General features: G+C 42.5%; 1 protein-coding gene across 1 annotated transcript in view; it reads right to left on the reverse strand.

Moving 5' to 3' along the window:
* Window positions 1-21,367, reverse strand: part of GABBR2 (gamma-aminobutyric acid type B receptor subunit 2) — a 792,922-nt gene that overhangs the window by 387,574 nt on the left and 383,981 nt on the right. Inside the window, exon 5 of the mRNA XM_040353518.1 lies at window positions 14,312-14,377. Coding sequence (XP_040209452.1) covers window positions 14,312-14,377 — 66 coding nt within the window. The remainder of the gene's footprint in view (window positions 1-14,311; window positions 14,378-21,367) is intronic.

The raw sequence follows: 21,367 nt of genomic DNA on the forward strand, positions 1-21,367 counted from the left end.
CTGGGTGAAGCAAAAATTTAAGAGAATTTCTGGGGGCCGAGTTTTGGAGAACCAGTGGCGGCCTAAAAATGGCTGCAAAAGCCTTTGGTGGCTCGGCTGACACTGCCGGGATGAAGATTGAAATGATGTTCTATCAGGTGGGGAAGTTGTCCCACATAGCTAAGTCTGCTACTGATGCTTGGTCTAGTTTGAGAACTTGGACTGGATCTTGCATTGGTGTGAGAAAATCAAGACAATACACAGGTGCTCAACAAGACGATATACATGCACTTGCAGGCCAACGTGCACTCGCAGGCCAACGTGCACTTGCTGGTGCTGGATGAAAACCTGAACTAACCGCAGGGAAAAAACTGAGAAAAGATGAGTGGCCCGCGTGCCACTGAAGATGAATGGCCAACTGGGTGCCACTGTGTGTTTGTGTGGCTGATTGTTTGTCACTGAGGTGTGTTTGCAAGTTTAGTTTGTATTCGGGTTTGCACGTAGGTGCGTGCCGCTAAGTGTTTTATACTACTGCAGACAATATTGTGCGGTTGCAAGGGTGTCAGTGAGTGTCAGGTTGCTGGGACGATATTGTGTGGTGGCAGGGGCCTTGAGTATGAAGGTTTGATGGTATTGGTGGTTGCAAGGGTCTGTCTGGTTTGCTGAGACGATATTGCGTGGTTGCAAAGGTCTCGATGATAATGAGGTTTGTTTTGAGATGGCATGGTGTGGTTGCACAGGTCTCAACAAGTGAGGGGTTGCTGAGACGATGTTGCGTTTTGCAATGGTCTCAAATGAGTGTCGGCCGCTGAGACAACTTTGTATGGCTGCAAGGGTCTAAATGGGTGTCAGGTTGCTGAGACGATATTGCATTTGCAATGGTCTCAAATGAGTGTCAGGTTGCTAAGATGACTTTGTATGGCTGCAAAGGTCTGAACGGGTGTCAGGTTGCTGAGATGAGATTGTGTGGTTGCAAAGGTCTAGAAGGGTGTGAGGTAGCTGAGATGATATTACATTTAGCAAGGGTCTCAAATGAGTGTCAAGTTGCTGAGACAATATTCCCCTTTATTTTTTTTTTTTTATGAAAACGACTGTGAATGAAACGCTGGTAAACATGAGTTATCGCATCTGGCAGTGTTTACAAGCTGTTACAGGCATTGGCGTTTAGAATGCGTTTCGAATGCCTCTGAACATCCGTCTGAACCCATTTTTATTTATTTTTTTACCAACAGCAGAGGCCAAAGATGATTTGTCTGGCTGCAAGGGTCTCAATGAATGCCAGGTTGCTGGGGCGAGACTGTATGGTCACAAAGGTCTTTGACGAGTGGGAGGTTGCTCAAGACAGTATTGCGTGGTTGCAAGGGTCTCGATGAGTGTGGCGCTGCTGAGACGGTATTGTGTTTGCAAGGGACTCAACAATGGTGTGAGGCTGCTGAGACGTTATTGCGTGGTTGCAAGAGTCTTGATGAGTGTGGGGCTGCTGAGACGGTATTGTTTTTGCAAGGGTCTGAACTATGGTGTGAGGCTGCTGAGACGGTATTCCGTGGTTGCAAGGGCCTTGTTGAGTGTGGGGCTGCTGAGACGGTATTGCGTTTGCGAGGGTCTCAACAATGGTGTGAGGCTGCTGAGATGGTATTGCGTGGTTGCAAGGGACTTGATGAGTGTAGGGCTGCTGAGATGGTATTGCGTTTGCATGGGTCTCAACAATGGTGTGAGGCTACTGAGATGGTATTGTGTGGTTGCAAGAGTCTTGATGAGTGTAGGGCTGCTGAGACGGTATTGTGTTTGCAAGGATCTCAACAATGGTGTGAGGCTGCTGAGACGATTTTGCATGGTTGCAGTGGTCTCAACAGGTGTCAGGTTGCTGGGCCGAGATTGTGTGGTGACAATTTATTTTTTTCTGCTTTTTTTTTTTTTCTGCATATTTTTTTTTTTTTTTTTGCGTTTTGTAAGGGTCATGTGTTGCAAGGGTCTTAACAAGGGTGTCAGGCTGCTGAGACAATTTTGCGTGCTTGCAAGAGTCTCCATGAGTGTGGGGCTGCTGACACGGTATTGCGTTTGCAAGGGTCTCAACAAGGGTGTCAGGCTGCGGAGACGAATTTTGCGTGCTTGCAAGAGTCTCCATGAGTGTGGGGCTGCTGAGACGGTATTGCGTTTGCAAGGGTGTCAGGCTGCTGAGACAATTTTCTGTGCTTGCAAGAGTCTCCATGAGTGTGGGGCTGCTGAGACGGTATTGCGTTTGCAAGGGTCTCAACAAGGGTGTCAGGCTGCGAAGACGAATTTTGCGTCGTTGCAACGGTCTCAACAGGTGTCAGGTTGCGGGGCTGAGATTGTGTGGTGGCATTTTTTTTTTTTCTGCACTTTTATATTTCTTTTTGCGTTTTTTTTTTTTTCGTTTTTTTTGCATTTTTTTTTTTTTTTTTCGTTTTTTTTTTTTTGTTTTGTAAGGGTCATGTGTTGCAAGGGTCTTAACAAGGGTGTCAGGCTGCTGAGACGATTTACTGTGTGGTTGCAAGAGTCTCGATGAGTGTGGGGCTGCTAAGATGGTATTGCGTTTGCAAGGGTCTTAACAAGGGTGTCAGGCTGTGGAGACGAATTTTGCATCGTTGCAACGGTCTCAACAGGTGTCAGGTTGCTGGGCTGAGATTACGTGGTGGCAATATTTTTTTTTTTTTTTTTTTTTTTTTTGCGTTTTATATATTTTTTTCCTTTTTGCGTTTTTTTTTTTTTTTTTTGCATTTTGTAAGGGTCATGTGTTGCAAGGGTCTCAGCAAGGGTATCAGACTGCTGAGATGATTTGCATGGTTGCAAGGTCTCAATCAATAAGAATTGGGTTACTGAGAAAGGATAGAAACACCTGGTTTGTTTGTACCTTAAGCAAGCAGTATAAGGTAGAAGGACAACGCCTGTTTGAATCGTAGGTTCCATAGGGGCCACTAATGAACGATATGGGAGACAACGAATGGTAGCAAATTGATAGAACATAAAGAATGTAATAACAAATCTTACTTGCGACAGTGGGCCATGCGAGTGAGTTTGCGGCGGACTGTGGCTGGAGTGAAACATGTCGGGAACGTGTAGCGTGATGCCGTGCATGGGGCAAAACAACGAGGTTTGGTGTAGAAAATAGAACACGAGAAGTGCGTATCAATGCTTTGTAAGCTCCACTGCGGGAACCAAACATATGGTACAGGTGACACCATGAGTGGCCACAAATTTGACATGAAAAACAAGCTAACGAATCCTACCTGGGACAGTAAAGTGCGACTGGGTTTGCTTTGGACTGGAGTGGATGTGCAACACATCCCAAGAGTGTGGCGCCATGCATGACACACAGGCAATAACTTTGGTAAATAAATGAGAGAGAAGAGCCGTGTACAAGCAATTCGTTCGGGAACTAAAACACACGACATGGGGGAAACAATGAATGACAACGGTAGAAAGTATGCAATGTATCTGATACAAAATGGTTGTAAAATGCATGAAATGAATCCGATACGAATTGATAGTAAGGAGTATTGAACGAATCTGATACAAATTGGTTGTAGAGTGTATGCTACCCCTTGCTTTGAAACCGAACACCTACCAACCACCCATCCCCCCAGGCTAATCAAGTGCAGAGAAGGCACCATGTGAGTCCAATTACCACCTCAATCTGCCAAAGAACCCATACAAACACATGTCAATCTCCAAATGGATTTACAAATGAATCGTATGTTTGGCAGAAGGAAGTTGCAAATGTATTATGCCTAAACCGAATGATGTTGGAACATAAGCAAAAGTAACTCAGGCAGATTTTTTCCCAAAAGGGATGCAGGATAGGAAGCATGACGAATTGTAAGATTGCACAAGATACGAAAAGGTTTGAATCCTACCTGCGACAGTAAGCGGGAACCGCCGGCGAAGACCATGAAGGGAGAAGCCGCAAAGCGCTTGCGATGTCGAATGCGATTGAATGCGCAGACTCACGGACATGAGGTGAGCTGGGAAGAGTCGGCCCAGTGACGTGTAGTACTGCACACTGAACCGACAAAGAGCATGTGTGAGTGGGCTGCTTAAATACCCTCTGGGCTCCTCCCATAAACTCAGGCCACCATACTGGCCTTCTTATAATACTGTGTATCACTGACACAATCAGCAACACAGTTCTCTTTTGTGATTTGATCTGGGGGTAGAAGGGAGGGCTGGCTGTTCAATACTACTTTGTTTACACATGTGCTTGAGACACTTTGATTGGCACATGTAATGCTATCTGTGATCTGACCTCACTATGATAGCTCAATCACAACCATAAACAACACTATAGACAACTGCATCCAATAACCTGCCTATTATTTTACAATGGTGCAGTATTAGGGCAGTTAAAGTGGAACTACACTGCATCTAAGCATCACAAAGCAAAAATGCTATTTTATTAATTGTTTGTATTCTTAACAAACTCAGTCATCCATCCATGTCTCAATGCTTTATTTTGCTGAGAAATTACTTTGAAAAACACCCCCTAGCATTTCTGCCCATGGTCATCTTGCACAGGGTATATGATTTATGTGGCATTTACTGTCTGAAATCCATCTGCCCTTAGCTCAGGCAAGCTTGCAGGAGGATGTGCTCAGCTGAGAAAACCCCTCCTGAAGACTCCGGAGATTTTTAACATCATTTGTAACTGTGTTACACCGTCGGATCTTAGGCTGCAATTCTAGGCCGGCCGCTAGGTGGTGATTCCACTGCAGTCGGCGTAGAATAAGCAAATGACTAGTTCCGGCGATTCACGAACGTCCGTTTTGCCCGTCGATCTAAATTTACGTAGTTTCCGTAGAGATGCGTTGCGTAAAACTAAGCATGCCCTCTAGGTGGCCTAAGCAATGTTAAGTATGGCCGTCGTTCCCGCGTCGAAATTTAAAATTTCACGTCGTTTGCGTAAGTCATCCGTGAATGGCGCTGGACGCCATTTACGTTAACGTCGAAACCAATGACGTCCTTGCGACGTCATTTAGCGCAATGCACGTCGGGTAATTTTACGGACGGAGCATGCGCAGTACGTTCGGCGCGGGAACGCGCCTAATTTAAATGGTGCCAGCCCCATTTGAATTAGGCGGGCTTGCGCCGAGCAGATTTACGTTACGCCGCCGCAAGTTTACAGGTAAGTGCTTTGTGAATCAGGCACTTACGCTGTAAACTTGCGGCGGTGTAACATAAATGGGATACGTTACGCCGCCGCAGCGTAACGTATTTGTTTCTGAATCTGGCCCCTTGTGTTTGCCTATTGTTGTGACTTAGATAAGGATCAGATCACATTTTATGGGAAATTTCTGGAGAAAACTAGTTAATTCCAAGGGGTTCACATACATTTTTTTGCCTCTGTACATTGAATACACATACTGTATAATCTTATGGGAAGATTACCGGCAAATGTGTTTTATGATGTATGCACATCCAGCCTAGGATTTTAAGAAATAAAATACGTTTTAATGATAACGCACTATTGGAGCCTTTATTCCTTCATACTCTCTGTGCTACTTGGAAGATTGGGATCTCAAGGAAGGGAGGTGGATGGTAGCTGGTTACCGAGAAGGATGCCCTCTGACTGCCCGTGTATTCCTGAGCCAGGATCCATCCTTAGACCCAGCAGAGGGCAATATCTGCTGGCATGTGTGCCATTGATGCCACAGGAGACTCCCACTTCTTTGAATGATTGCCACACAGAGATCTCCATTTTCTCTTGGTGGTGGTGAAGACCTGGAACATCCCATTCTGCTGGAACTTTCTCATTGCAGAACTTTGTTACACTGTTTAATTTATCTTTCAGAGATGTTTACTCTTTTATTAACACTCCTTTTACATTCACTTGTGTTATTAGATTTTTTCACATGTATTCACTTACTGTGTTTTATATGTTTTGATCGTTAGCATTTTGATTCATAGATATTGGATTGGATTATTCACATTCATTGAATAAGTGTGGCTTTTCATTTTTATTGGATTTGCAGAGTATTTTTATTTTTTTTAAGGGTAAAGCACATCTGAAGCTGTTTGCCTTTGAACCTCTGAAAGCTGAAACTCTGCAAGTCCTATCTAAACATGCAGGCAGGGAGGTGGATCTCCATGTTCCTCTAGGTGTCTGTCAATGTACTGATTTTCTGACAAAGAAACTGTAATTTAAATGTTACCTAAATTCAAGAAAATTGTACAGTGGGGCAAAAAAAGTATTTAGTCAGCCACCAATTGTGCAAGTTCTCCCACTTAACAAGATGAGAGAGGCCTATAATTGTCATCATAGGTATACCTCAACTATGAGAGACAAAATGTGGAAACAAATCCAGACAATCACATTGTCTGATTTGGAAATAATTTATTTGCAAACTATGGTGGAAAATAAGTATTTGGTCAATATCAAAAGTTCATCTCAATATTTTGCTATATATACTTTGTTGGCAATGACAGAGGTCAAACGTTTTCTGTAAGGCCCCGTACACACGACTGAACATGTCCGCTGAAACTGGTCCGCAGATGTTCGGTCGTGTGTACGGCCGACCGGACAATTGTCCGGCGGATCGGACAGGTTTCCAGCGGACAAATGTTTCTTAGCATGCTAAGAAACATGTCCGCTGGAAGCCTGTCCGTCGGACATGTTCGGTCGTCTGTACAGACTCACCGGACATGTCCGCTCGGCCGAAACCCCTCGCATGCGTCAAAGTGATTTGACGCATGCGTGGAAGCATTGACCTTCCAGGGCCGCGCACGTCACCGCGTATCGTGTCCTCGCGGATTTCTGTTTGATGGTGTGTACAACCATCAGACAGAAATCCGGCAGCGGACTGTCCGATGAAAACGGTCCGGCGGACCGTTTTCATCGGACAGTCCGTCCGTGTGTACGAGGCCTTAGTCTTCACAAGGTTTTCGCACACTGTTACTAGTATGTTGGCCCATTCCTCCATGCAGATCTCCTCTAGAGCAGTGATGTTTTGAGGCTGTCGCTGGGCAACACAGACTTTCAACTTCCTCCAACGGTTTTCTATGGGGTTGAGATCTGGAGACTGGCTAGGCCACTCCAGGACCTTGAAATGCTTCTTACGAAGCCACGCTTTCATCTTCAATGCCCTTGCTGATGGGAGGAGGTTTGCACTCAAAATCTGATGATACATGGCCACATTCTTTCATGTACAGGGATCAGTCGTCCTGTTCCCTTTGCAGAGAAACAGCCGCAAAGCATGCTGTTGCCACCCCCATGCTTCACAGTAGGTATGGTGTTCTTTGGTTGCAACTCAGCATTCTCTCTGTATTGCAGCCAACTCGTGTTTGACGTGATGGCTGTGTTTTTTTGTCTTTTCAGCTTTGTATTTGTATTTCTACCTAGTAATCCTGGGCACCTGGGCATAACAGACATGTCGTAAGGTGCTCAAACTTTCACACGCCACTGTATCTTTCGTGGAAGCTATGGTTGTCACTCCTGATTTGGACTAAAAATACATCTTCCTCTCTTTATCTCCATTACATAGGGGGGAGGGTTAGTATATAGATGTGTATAGTGTATAGAAGATCGCTTGGAGGAAGAAAATGTTGTTTGTTATTACTGTTCAACTCACAGGAAGTTACAAGGACACTGATTTTCTGGCAAGATCATCAGGTGCTTTCTGTACTTGCTAAAAAAAATCTTGTCTGAATAAAGAAAACTAGGGCAGCCACCACATCACAAGTAATACACAAGTAATGGTAAGCTGCAATATATGCCATTTTTGTGTACGGTTATAAATATCCTTTAACCAAATTTGCCATTGCATTTGATGCACAAGGGAAATTAAAAATATAAATAAGAAAGGAAGGCTGCTAATAATAAATCAAAGTATATTGAACATCGTTTTGTATATTTTCATACAGAGTAAAAGGAGCACTTCATTAATGGAATTTTAATAACAGAGGAAATTATAACCTTGGTCAGTTTTTAAACTGTTGTCTACTAATGAAAGGTAAATAACTGTCATGAATAGAAATGTGTGGCAATATTTTTTATCACTTAACTGAATATTACTACTGATTTGTGCATACGAATTTTCCTGTAGCATAATCGTATAGTAATTGCTATATTTAAAATGGTAGCACAGTATTTACCAAATATTTTCCATCATACTATGTAATTTTTCTATGATTATGCTGTAATTAATTCAAGATGCTGTTAGTGTCAGGTGGGAATTTTAGGATCTCTGCAGCATGTTTGTCTTGTTGCCAACTAGATGTGCATAATCAAAGGTACATATAATAAAAATATAACTGCTGCAAGCCAAGACCAATGCAAGTTGGAGCTTTGATCATATAAAGAATTTTTTTTCCCACATGATAAGTAATTTGTTATACAGTGTGTAGACCCCAGTGGTACAGGCTTGCACTCAAACTGTGAATACATATTTCCCATAAGAATCACAATCAGAATACAAATTGAATATTTTCATGCAAGTGAAATAAGGTTCATAAGCTATTCTATAGGCGTGAAATGCTTTGGAATCAAAAGAGAGTAATGCACAATACAGAAAAACCTTGGATTGAGAGTAACTTGATTTAAAAGTATCTTGCAAGACAAGAATATATATTTTTTTTATAAATTTTGACTTGATAAAAAAGCAATGTCCTGATATACAAGTAGCGTCATGTCACAACTGAGTATTAAAGAGAATAGAGGCACCTCTAAGTGTAGCAATATGGTTGATGATTAAAACAGGCACATCTAAGTATGCAGGCATCTGGGGTAAAGCTGTCCACATAGACCATCCTCCTCACTGCTATCAACGTCGTTCCTTCCACGCTACGCTCTGTGAGTGTTTCAAGCCTCGCTTTCAGATCACTCTACTGCAGGGTAGTCTTCCCTGTCACAATTGCAGACTGACAGTGGTGAGAGCCGGCGGTGCGGAGGACGGTCTATGTGGACTGCTTTACCAGGATGCCTGCATACTTAGATGTGCCTCTTTTAATCATCAACCATGTGAGTTGCTAAATGTTGTTCCTTCATTAAATGTAACCATATTGCTACACTTAGAGGCGCCTCTCTTCTCTTTTATACTCTGTAGCTCCTTTTGAAATTAGTTTCTAATCCTTTTGTGGAGGCTGCAATTTGTGGATGGACATTTTATGGTTACACAACCTGGTCACGATGCTATAATCTTTTTACATGGACTAAAGACTGAAGGACTTATGAATAAATGGTTGTGAACGAATCATCTGAGTTTCCATTATTTCTTATTTGATAAACGAGTGCTTTGGATTACAAGCATGTTTCCGGAATGAATTATGCGCGCAATTCAAGTTTTACTGTATAAAGTTTAGCTTGTTGTTCCATGTAGCATTTCAACTGAATGAAGCATATTGTCTATGAAAGAAAGAAAGAGAGTCTCTCTGACTCACTTTAAACGAAGCTTATATTTCATCAAGGTCATTATTTTCTGCTTTCACATCTAATATGCTTATTTAGCTCAGTTTCCCAGGGCTCGCCTTCCAATGCAAAAGTACTACCAAAATACTAGTGTAAAAGCAGATTTTGTTTCCATTGTTTGCTTATAACAAACCTTTCATCTATTCTGAAAATCTGAAATAAAAGGCTCTGCCTATAAGTAGCTGTGGCTGCTATTGACTCCTTTGTTCCATTTGATGCTGCAGTCTTGACTTTCTCCATTTTCCCTAACATTAATCGCTCCCACTGTCTTGAAGCTGATCTTGTAAGAGTAAGAGTGACTTTATTGATTAGGAATGGACCCTTGCTAGACACAGGACCAGCATATACATAGGGCTTATCACAAGGGCCACAACTTAGTTAAGAAAGTAAAGACTCTTAAGCAGCACTTTAAGTTCAAGATATTAAGATTGGAGGCAGGGGCGTCGTTAGGGGTGGGCTAGGGAGGCTGGAGCCCGAATGGGCCGCCGAAAAGCCCCAAGTCTCGGGCATGTAGTGTTCAATTATTAGCTCCGAGTCCCTCCGAGCAGGGACCATTCTTTTGCCGAGCTCCGCCGAGTGACACAGCAGGTCCCGCCTTCTGGAGCCTGCAGTGCCTACGATGGACGTTTCACTCGTCCAATCCGGGACCGCGGGACGTGTGATGTCCATCATAGGCGCCGCAAGCTCAGAAGGCAGTAATTACAAATCCTGCCCGGCGCACCATGCGACATCCCCGCCTTCTGCTTGATTCGGCGGCTCTCCACGGCACGACTCGGCTCCTGTCCTGAGCCTCCTCTGGCTGGCTGGCTGACTGGCTGCATATGTATGCGGGGACACTGGGCGTGCCAGCCCGCCGCATCCCTGCTCGCTGCTCGGCGGCTCTCCATGGCACGACTCGGCTCCTGTCCTGAGCCTCCTCTGGCTGACTGGCTGCATATGTATGCAGGGACACTGGGCGCACTACCGCCGCATCCCCGCTCACTGCTCGGTGGCTCTCCTCAGCTCCTAAGCCTCCCTGGCTGGCAACATCTATGACAGGCACATTGGGCATGCCGGCGCTGCACACCACCCACGGCTGAAGTAGGTCAGTGATTGTGTATGCCTACCAAGTCAGTGTTAGTGTATGTAGAGCAGGTCAGTGTTAGTGTATGTAGAGCAGGTCAGTGTTAGTGTATGTAGAGCAGGTCAGGTCAGTGTTAGTGTATGTTGGTCAGGTCAGTGTATGTAGGACAGGTCAGGTCAGTGTATGTAGGACAGGTCAGGTCAGTGTATGTAGGACAGGTCAGGTCAGTGTATGTAGGTTAGGACAGGACAGGTCAGTGTATGTAGGTTAGGACAGGACAGGTCAGTGTATGTAGGTTAGGACAGGACAGGTCAGTGTATGTAGGACAGGACAGGTCAGTGTATGTAGGACAGGACAGGTCAGTGTATGTAGGACAGGTCAGTGTCAGTAGGTCTGGTCAGTGGTGTATGTAGGTCAGGTGTTAGAAACAACTTTGAAAGACATGCTAGTGTGCCTAAGAGCTTCCTTACATGCTAATCTCATGGAATGTGTAACTGACATACATACACACTGACTTACATGTCTGTGTGTGTACTGACACACACGCACGCGCGTGCGCGCAGGTCAGGGTATGTGTGTCAGGAAGGTTGCACCCCTCCCCCCCCTCCCCGGTGCCGGCTTCGTGCTGAAGCCCCTGGTCTTTTTGCCACCTAGCAACGCCCCTGATTGGAGGGTATATTCACTTTAAAGCGGCCCTGTACTTTGCTCAATGTCAGCAAAGTATCAGGTTTATTTTAGTAGAAGGCTGGGTAAGCATGCACCTTCCCCAACCCCCCCACACACACACACTTCAGTGATCTGCCACAACTTTAAAAATAACTTTAATTCCATATTGAATATTTTTTAATAATTGTATCAATGTTTACTTAAAGGGGTTGTAAAGGTAAAAAAAAAAAAAAAATCCTAATAGCTTCCTTTACCTTAGTGCAGTCCTCATTCACTTACCTCATCCTTCGATTTTGCTTTTAAATGTCCTTATTTCTTCAGAGAAATCCTCACTTCCTGTTCTTCAGTCTGTAACTCCACACAGTAATGCAAGGCTTTCACCCTGGTGTGGAGTGTCTTGCTCGCCCCCTCCCTTGGACTACGGGAGAGTCAGGATGCCCACTAACACACAGCTCTTTTCTCTATCTGCAACATAGAGAGCATCCTGTAGTTGCCCAGTGGTTGTGGGGGTCTGCGGGCGGGGGGCTTATCAGAATCTGGAAGCCCCCTTTAACCAAGGGGACCCCCAGATCCCGCCCCCCCATGTAAATTGGTAACGGGGTACATCGTACCCCTTCCATTTCTCAAAAAAATTGTCCAAAATGTTTAAAAACACAGGAGACAGCTTGGAACAAGTCCTTTATTAAAAAAAAAAGAATACAAATAATTCCAGCGATGTAATCCATTCTCGGGGGCGACGGGACGATATTGAGAAAAAAAAAGTAAAAAAAATCGTAACACCCAATGATGTCTGACGGCATGGGGAAATGTCACGGGCCACACTGTGAGTATACAGGTTACCCCGCCCCCTCTGATGCAACGGGAAACCCCTGTGGTGTTAGAGGGGGCGGGTCAAAGCGCATGTGACGGTTGCCCACGCCATCAGCTATTTAGGAGCTGTCACAGTGGGTGTAGTGTCATTTAACAGGAACCTCCCATGGAGGCGGATCGTGCCTTTGTTTTTTTTCCTCTGTACCTCGTTACCAATTCACATAGGGGGGGCGGGATCTAGAGTTAAAGGGGGCTTCCAGATTCCGATAAGCCCCCCGCCTGCAGACCCCCACAACCACCGGGCAAGGGTTGTGGGGATGAGGCCCTTGTCCCCATCAACATGGGGACATCCTTCCCATATTGAGGGCATGTGGCCTGGTACGGTTCAGGAGGGGAGGCGCTCTCTCGTCCCCCCTCTTTTCCTGTGGCCTGCCAGGTTGCGTGCTTGGATAAGGGTCTGGTATGGATTTTTGGGGGAACCCCACACCATTTTTTTTATTTTGGTGCAGGGTTCCCCTTAAAATTCATACCAGACCTGAAGGGTTCCCATTAATATCCATACCAGACCTGAAGGGCCTTATATGGAATTTGGGGGGAACCCCCCCCCCCCACGCATTTAAAACAAAATTGGGTTTGGGGTTCCCCATAATATTCATACCAGATGCAAAAGGCCTGGTAATGGACTAAGGGGGAACCCATGCTGTTTTTTTTTCAATAACTTTTATCTGTATTGCCGAGACCCGACAATTCATTATAGGCGCGAGCAGTTTTAAATTACTTTTTTTCCTTTAGAAATTACACTTTGTGCAGGGACAGTTCCAAATACGGGAAACAAGCACTACTTCACAGGCATACTATACACCCCCCCCCCCCCTAGGTACAAAATGTAAAGGATTATTTCACTTTTATTGTTTCACTTTAAGCATTATTAAAATCTTATCTTATCTTATTAAAAACTTTTTTTTTGTATTGATACATGTCCTCTGGGGCAGGACCCAGGTCCCCAAACACTTTTTATGACAATAACTTGCATATTAACCTTTAAAATAAAATTAGCACTGTTGATTTCTCCCATAGACTTTTTAAGGGTGTTCCGCGGCTTCATATTGTTTGCTGTTCGGCGAACGGGCGAACAGCCAATGTTCGAGTCGAGTTCATGTTCGACTCGAACATAAAACTCATCCCTACTGGTCATCTGCTATGCACAACAGCAGCTGCAAGTGTGTACTTCTTCTCCTGTCACTACAACAGCCAAACATTAATTGATTAAAGAGGACAGAAAATGGCCAAGTAGTATGACTGTCTGCTAAATGTTTACCTTGTTAAACACACTATAATATGCAATATTTTAAATATATGTTCAAAGAAGTGATCTGAGCAAAATTCAACAGATACAATTTTGTTGACTTTCTGGGAAAAAGAACAGGTGACGTAATTCAGATAAAAAGAGAAGATTTTTACAAAGTGATTATATTTGGACATTAGATAATAATCTTACAGTATATCCAGTATTGCCTTTCTTAAAGCTGCCCATGCAGAGCCATAGCCACCTAGCCAAAACATTTTTAGCTTTAGTATTAGACTTTTCTTTTTACTCTGGTCTCCCAAACTCCCATGCAGCAGTTTGTGGTGAGGCTGCTGTGTAAACAGGAGATTCTCCTGTATGTAATCTGTTGGCGCTCATCCCGCCCCCCTCCCCTTCTCTCCAAGGCTGCAGATGGGCATCGATCAGGCTGCATTCATGGCAACGAAGAGGCCATATTCATGGGAATGGAGAGGCTGCATTCATGGCAATGACGAGGCTACATTCATGGCAATGGCAAGCCGACAGATGGGCACTGATTGGGCTGCATTGATGGGCAATGACCCTTATTTTGCTTCACAGTTCTATATTTACATTTTTTTTCTGAAACTTCCCTCCTAAAGTGAAGGTGCGTGTTATACGTCGATCAATACGTATATCCAAATAACACGCCCAAGCTCATCTCTTCGCCACACACACCCACAAAGGCAGGATAATTCTTGTTGGGCAGTGTATTAGTGCTCGGGCAAACACACTTACACCAAATTTTAATGGTTCAAAGAATGTCATCAAAATGGTCGGCCCTCACGCATGTTCACTTCATCAAATCTGGCCCTCTTTGAAAAAAGTTTGGACACCCCTGGCCTAGAGCAAAAACCCACTTTGGCTTTCTACTAGGAAAGTCATGGTTTATGGGAAATCTACTGTCTACCAAAAGTAATATCAGCTTGAGTTTCTCAGTCAGACATGCCATACTAATATAGAGACTTTATTTAGAAAATATTTACATTATTTATTATTCAATAACTAATTGGGAGGCTATCTTTTTAAAATACAGTATACGTATACTTACACAGCAGAAGACTTTAGCTGCCATATGTTCATCAAACTGCCCAATTATTATCCGTACATCATTGCCCTGTGAAGACAAGCATAATTGGTTTGGTAAAAAAAAAAAACACAATTCACATTGTTGATATTAAATAAAATGCAAAATGTAGCTACTTGCTGTAAATAGTGAATATAAAAAAAATAGGGCAGGGTAAGACTTTATACACTTCAAAGGCAGTATTGGTGTTTAGTTTCTTTTATTACATTCTGTGATTTTATAGGCTTGTATTATTATACAGTAGTTGGAGGTCCCTTTCCACTAATTACTTTATTTTATTCTAAGAACACATAGATGTTTTTTGTTGAAGCTGTCTAGTTTTTATGCTGATTATTGTGCAGGATAGCCCAATACTATTGCCAATATATACATTTTGTATTATTTTGTATTATGATTAGAGTAGTGTTACATGCTACAATTTGATTCAATTAAACAGGTTAGTTTGCATCTAAAGCTATTATTTGGTTTTGAATAGAGTAAGGAATCATTAGAACCCCAGTCAGGCTGTCTGTGTCCTGGCTTCATCTTTATTTTTCCTCCTAGTAACCATTGTCACTGCTACATAAATTGATAGGAAAGCCAAAATTGTCAGCAGAACAGTAATAGCTGAGGGGATTTCTCCTTACTTTGGAGAGATTTCCTCTCGGTATACAGAGATGCTTGTTGTTTTTCCAGGAAAGTAACAGAAAAAACCCTGACAGGTTGGTTTGGTTAGATTAAGTTTGTGGAGGGGGGGGGGGGGGGGGTTAAAGAAAATGTGAACGTATGTAAATATAAAGGGTTGCCATTGCTGTCCCCCTTTTGGAAAATGTTGGTTACCTGCCTGTCTGACCCACAAGTATGAACGAGTAATTCTGCAACATGGGTTTAGGTGAAGTCAGAACTCCAAAAGTGCTGAAGCTGATGGATCTGCATGAAAGACTTTTATATATATAGATGCATGTCTGTCCAGATAGCCCACAATGTCAGCAACCAAGCCGATCACCGGATCGGCTGTCGGGTGCAGCCGCTGCCATTCTTGGTAAGGGAACCCGGCAGTGAAGCATTTCGGCTTCACAGCCCATCCCCTATTGTGCATACGGGAAGCGCACTGCACTTTCTAATTGGTCCGGCAGTGGTGGAAGGAGGAGGTGGCCGAACTCCCAGGAGGCCGGGCTGCGGTCCGGTCTCCCGGAAGTGGGGAATGGTACCTGTCAAAAACAGGTACCCATTCCCCCATGAAAGGTGGCAAATGTGGAGGGGAGGAAATGGATACGTGAAAAATCCACTTTTAAGTGGAACTCCACTTTCAGGTTCAAATAAAGTTTAGAGGTGAAGGGCACAGGGCAACTTTTTTACACATATTTTTGGTGCCTAAACCACCACAGGAAGAACTAACTGACACTGAGCCCTCTGCAACAAGAGTCATCTATTTTTCTCCATATACTATACTTTTGCTATGAGAAAGACAAGCTCTGCCTGGTAAACTATAGGACAGTTTTTTTTTATTAATTCGGTACCAACAGCAGGAAGTTAATCTGCAGTCACACATAACAATAGGGCAGACATAACAAGTCAAAAAGGCAGAAGTACCTCCATTTTTTTAAATTAGATGATGACCCTTTATGCATACAGAGAGTTGCCGATGAACATTAGTTATTGGTGGTAATGAGATATTTATTCATAAGATAGTAACTGTAAATGGTACAAATGGCTACATGGAAAGATTTTTTAAAACATATCCAATCTCTGTGTATTTGTACTTTATTTTTTTCTATGCATTATACATTTTAAGGCCTATAAACAAGCACATCATGTCCTTATGTTTATTGTCTTGACTAATGATGGCTTTATAATTGCCATGCAAACAGAAGGCAGAGAAACTAAAAGGCTTTGAAGACAAGGTAAGATACTATCATCAAAATACATTCGTGAGAGCTGAATAAATATTTGAAAGCATTTTATAATTGCGTACCACTGTCCTTGACTGACGTCTTCTTAGCTGTTATGTAGCTCTGTGGCTTTAATGGTGACTTATTCCCTAAACATTTTTTTAAGCTTGATGAAATTGCAGGAATATTTTTGGAAGGTAAACATTTCTTAGAGTGTAATCAGTTTTAGTTATCCTTGTTTTGATATAATTCTCAATCTGTTTCTTCCTCCCAATAAATGGTGACTTCTGTTTGGCTCACAACCTGCCCTCACTGTATGTTGCCAATGACAGCATCCCTTCTCATTGTTTTCTGTGTGGGGAGGGAACCATACAGAATAACAGAGAAAAACTGAAACATCCTACAGCAAATGCTGCTTTAGGTTTCCTGTAGGGCTAGCAGCTAGTAGACATGTGCAGACTGGAATATTTTGTTTCGTTTTTTCGTTTTCGTTTGGAAAATACATTTATTTAGTTACTCCCGAAAATCGTTTTGATTTATTTCGTTTTTCGTTGGGGAATAGCTTTTGTCCGAAAATCCAATAATACTTGGTTTCCGTCGAATGGTCAAAAGAATATTCGCCGGAACATCGAATCTTTTTGGTCTCTGTCGAATGGTCAAACGAATATTTGACGGAACGTCGAATCTTTACGTTGAATCGTACATTTCCGTTCAAATATTCCGCCTACAAGAATTCTAATGTTGTATGACTAGTAATAATGTCGAATCTATTCTCTATAATGTCGAATCTATTTTCTCATAAATCGAAATCTATTCTCTGTAATGTCAAATCTATTATTTCTATAGTGTCGAATCTTTTCTCTATAATGTCGAATCTTTTCTCTATGATGTCGAATCTTTTCCCTATAATGTCGAATCTCTCTATATCGAATTTTTACCGCAACGAAAACGAAAATAAAGGATTTTTTATGTCGGATCTTTCGGTTTTCGTTTCTTGCACTTTCGTTATCGTTTGTTAAAACGATAACGAAAAAAACAGATTTTCGGACAAAATGCATTCTAACGAAAACGAATGCACATGTCTAGCAGCTAGTAATGAGCTTACGTTCAGGTCAAACTCATGGGAATTGATCACATCAAAGCAGGCTACTGGTCCAATCCACTTCTGCAGGATAAATCCCTATCCTGAAGGGGCAGGGATGCAGGTGACATCATTGACTGAATATGACCACATTGTCATATTTGAAGAATGTCATTGACCAAATATGGCCATTTCACTGATATCCCTTCCCTATTGTTATGTGTGACTGCAGGGTAGAAATTTCCTTGGCTGCAGCTTATCGGACCGGTGACATGATCTGACAGCTCCCATGTATATAAGCTGAAATGGGTTCAGACCAAATCTTAGCTCATCACTCCGATCTGAAGATCTACATTTAATTTGAAACCAATCAGGAACACATCTGTGTTACACATTTGTTTGTATATCAAAAAAAGTGTCATATTTAAAGAAAACCTTTCCATCACTAAATAACATAACCATAACAATACCTACTTCAGCAGCCAATTGAAATGAAGTACCTTATCTTTAGCAGACAAAACAGCCAATACACAAATGCAAATGCTAACTTTTTGTAAAAAGTCAATGGCTAAGCCCTCATCTGCACCTCTATTCAATGTCATTAGCTAATGATTTCAGCACTGAATTATAAAACACAAAGGTCACAGGAAAAGCAGAGGTGTAATTAAAGTGACAGTTGCTGTAAGATGGTTGTGCCCATTGATCGAATAATTTGATCTTTAGGCACAATATGAAAAGCTTTTATTTACTGACTATATGTTGGTGTGTAGTTTATTTCCTGAATAGTTTAGCTTATTTGGCAATAATCTCTGAAAACTTTGGCAACTGAATGGGCTGCTTTAATAGGAAATAGTCACCAAGGGTTTCAATAAAAAGTTTTACTTTAGTTCAGATAAAAAAAAATTGCCATGAAAGAACCATGGAGACTTTCTTTGCAGATCTCTTCTTTTGAAAAATCAAGTCTTTAATCAAAAGATTTGTAATTTTCTCCAGCATTCCTGATCTATGGAAGAGCCCTGGGGCCATCATAAAAAAAAAAATATAAAAATTCTGAGTTTCAAAGTCAGAATTCTGAGATTAAAAAGACAGAATTCTGTGTTTCAAAGTCAGAATTCTGAGATTAAATGTCAGAATTCTGAGATTAAATGTCAGAATTCTGTGTTTCAAAGTCAGAATTCTGGGATTAAATGTCAGAATTCTGAGATTAAATGTCAGAATTCTGAGATTAAAAAGACAGAATTCTGTGTTTCAAAGTCAGAATTCTGAGATTAAATGTCAGAATTCTGAGATTCTAAATATAGTAGTCTCTATTAGGAGGATTTTAGGAGCAATTAGCAATAATGTAGTAACACCCATAGACCATCATTCTGCAGACATACAAGTCTGGTGCTCTAGATATAGATCTGTAAATCTATCTTAGTTACAGCATACAGTATGGGGAAGCAGGCAGTGCTGGGCTCTCTGGTTCCTCTACTGTATTAACAGTCCCACAGTTTACTGTCATTTGCTCTAACATAAAGAGGGATGCTGAAAACGAGTGTATTGTGTGTGTGAGTGGGGGGGGGGGGAATGACACAGCTTCCATAGATAACAGAACACAATGCACCCCAACTTTTAGGAAACATTGCACTGTTGCCCCAACAAGAGGGAATTGTGAGTCTTTGTTGAGAACGGCTTGATTATAGCAATTACATATCTGGACTAATTCTTACAGAGAATGAACCCCATATTACACATAAAAATTGAAACAGGTATATAGCTTGAGATATAGCTCAATGCATAGGGTGACAGACTTGTGTTTCATATTTTGTGGGTTCGAATCCAGGAGACAGCACAATTTGTTTTTAAGTTATATGTATATATACATATTATTTTATACATTGCTCTTAGATTAAAATAGAGATGTCCCAATACCAATATTAGTAAATCAATATATTGAAAATGTATATGTCTTCAAAAAATTAAGCTCTGAGCTGGATTCGAACCCAAAACTTAGAAACACAGAAGTCTATTACTCTAACCATTGAGCTATAACCCAAATCATAAAACTCTACTGTTTCTTTAGGTTTAATATGGGGTTCATTCTCTGTAAGAATTAGTCCAGACATGTAATTGCTATAATCAAGCCGTTCTGACCATAGACACACATTGTCCTTCTGCCTTCTAGCCATTCACAATTCCCTCATGTTGGGGCAACAGTGCAATGTTTCCTTAAAGTTGGGGTGCATTGTGTTCTGTTATCTATGGAAGCTGTGTCATCAACCCCCCCCCCCCCACCCACTCACACACAGAATACACTCGTTTTCAGCATGACTCTTTATGTTAGAGCAGATGACAGCAAATGGAGGAACCAGAGAGCCCAGCACTGCCTGCTTCCCTATACTGTATGCTGTAACTTAAATAGATTTACAGATCTATATACAGAGCAAAAGACTTGTATGTCTGCAGAATGATGGTCTATGGGTGTTACTACATTATTGCTAATTGCTCCTAAAATCCTCCTAATAGAGACTACTATATTTAGAATCTCAGAATTCTGACATTTAATCTCAGAATTCTGACTTTGAAACACAGAATTCTGTCTTTTTAATCTCAGAATTCTGACATTTAATCTCAGAATTCTGACTTTGAAACACAGAATTCTGTCTTTTTAATCTCAGAATTCTGACATTTAATCTCAGAATTCTGACTTTGAAACACAGAATTCTGTCTTTTTAATCTCAGAATTCTGACATTTAATCTCAGAATTCTGACTTTGAAACACAGAATTCTGACATTTAATCTCAGAATTCTGACTTTGAGCCTAGGTTCACACTGCTGCGAATTCAAAATCGCAAAAAGTAGTACAGGAACTACTTTTTGAAATCACAGATGCGGCGTCGCACTGATTAGGACAGTGCCATTGCCGATAATTGCCGCCGATTTGAGATGCGATTTGACATGTCAAATCGCATCTCAAATCGTTCCAAATCGTACCCAGTGTGAACCAGGGCTGAAACACAGAATTCTGTCTTTTTAATCTCAGAATTCTGACATTTAATCTCAGAATTCTGACATTTAATCTCAGAATTCTGACTTTGAAACACAGAATTCTGACATTTAATCTCAGAATTCTGACATTTAATCTCAGAATTCTGACTTTGAAACACAGAATTCTGTCTTTTTAATCTCAGAATTCTGACTTTGAAACTCAGAATTTAGTATTTTTTTTTTATGATGGCCCCAGGGCTCTTCCATACTGATCTGTACACTTGTTGCAGGTCAGTGACTCAGAAAGTATTAGGCCCCGTACACACGAGGGGATCTCCGCTGGAAACGGACCGTTTCCAGCGGAGATCCCTCCTCCGGATTTGGATCCGATGGCTTGTACTCACCATCGGATCAAAATCCGCGCGGAATTCATCCGCGGTGACGTGTCGCGCCGTCGCCGCGATGATGACGCGGCGACGTGCGTGACGCCGGAATGTAAGTACTTCCACGCATGCGTCGAATCATTACGACGCATGCGAGGGAGGGGAGCGGACGGATTGGTCCGGTGAGTCTGTACAGACCACCGGATCCTGCTGGACCCGATTCAAGCGGATACATTTCTTAGCATGCTAAGAAATTTATATCCGCTTGAAATGGATCGGGCCGAGGAATCACCGCGGATAAATATCCGCTAGGCCGTACAGACGACCGGATTTGTCCGCTGGAACTGATCCACGGATCAATTCCAGCGAATAGATCCGGTGGTGTGTACGAGGCCTTAGTGAGTCATTATAACAGCCAGGCAACTGGCATTGTCAAAAGGGGGTCAGCAATATCAGCCCCAATAACCAGTGCCGGCTGTTTTTTTTTTGGGGTGGTGGCAAACAACACCCCCCCCCGGGCTGCCGTTGGAGTGGTACTACCCCAGCCCGTGGTACTAACACAGCCCCCCCACCACCACCCACTGTTCTTACCCTGGATGCCAGTGGTGAGAGCATGGTGGGCTCAGGGAAAGCTGTTCCGGTGACCGGGATCCTCTCCTGGTGATGTTTTGGCCAATCGGGAGAAAGGTTTCATTCGCTGTTGCAACACACCTGG

This window comes from Rana temporaria, chromosome 5, assembly GCF_905171775.1.
Source record: "Rana temporaria chromosome 5, aRanTem1.1, whole genome shotgun sequence".
NCBI classification, from domain to species: domain Eukaryota; kingdom Metazoa; phylum Chordata; class Amphibia; order Anura; family Ranidae; genus Rana; species Rana temporaria.